Source organism: Sinocyclocheilus grahami, unplaced genomic scaffold (assembly GCF_001515645.1).
Source record: "Sinocyclocheilus grahami isolate Dianchi unplaced genomic scaffold, SAMN03320097.WGS_v1.1 scaffold534.1, whole genome shotgun sequence".
In the NCBI taxonomy this organism is placed as follows: Eukaryota; Metazoa; Chordata; class Actinopteri; order Cypriniformes; family Cyprinidae; genus Sinocyclocheilus; species Sinocyclocheilus grahami.
In genome coordinates, this window is record NW_015505713.1 from 47,483 (window position 1) to 48,141 (window position 659).

General features: G+C 55.8%; 1 protein-coding gene across 1 annotated transcript in view; it reads left to right on the forward strand.

Moving 5' to 3' along the window:
- LOC107555396 (uncharacterized) overlaps window positions 1–451 on the forward strand; it is a 6,713-nt gene extending 6,262 nt beyond the window's left edge. The window contains exon 4 of the mRNA XM_016238174.1: window positions 4–451. Within this exon, the coding sequence (XP_016093660.1) occupies window positions 4–451 (448 nt within the window). The remainder of the gene's footprint in view (window positions 1–3) is intronic.
- The last annotated feature ends 208 nt before the right edge of the window (window positions 452–659 follow it).

Below are 659 nucleotides of genomic sequence, written 5' to 3' on the forward strand. Positions count from 1 at the left end.
CAGAACAGCCTTCAGCACGGCCCCCATCCTTCACCATCCTGATCCGGACATTGCGTTCGTAGTGGAAGTGGACGCCTCCACCACCGGCGTTGAGGCCGTGCTGTCCCAACATTACAGTGAGCCTCCTCGCCTCCAGCCTTGCGCATACTATTCTAAGAAACTGACCCCAGCAGAGCAGAATTACGACATCAGCAACTGGGAGTTGTTGGCTATCAAACTCGCCCTGGAGGAGTGGCGGCACTGCCCATTCAATGGAACATTGACGAGGACATTCGAGCCGACACTCTTACCGAACCTGCTCCGCTGGGAGGCCCAGAAGGGAAAACGTATGTGCCCACTTCCCAACGACAATCCCTTCTGGGCTCAGTTCACAATGTACCGGGCTCTGGACAACCAGGCAGCCAACGGACCCTCTCGCTCCTCCAAGCTCAGTACTGGTGGCCCAGTATGACCCGTGATATCATCAGGTACGTCCGGAGTTGCTCAGTCTGCGCCATGTCCAAGACCCCTCGTCACCTCCCCGTAGGCAAGCTAGTGCCCCTGCCGATCCCACATCGACCCTGGTCTCACCTGGGAATCGATTTTGTGACTGACTTACCCAACTCAGATGGGTATACCTGCATCTTGGTAGTCGTAGATTGTTTTTCCAAAGCCTGTAA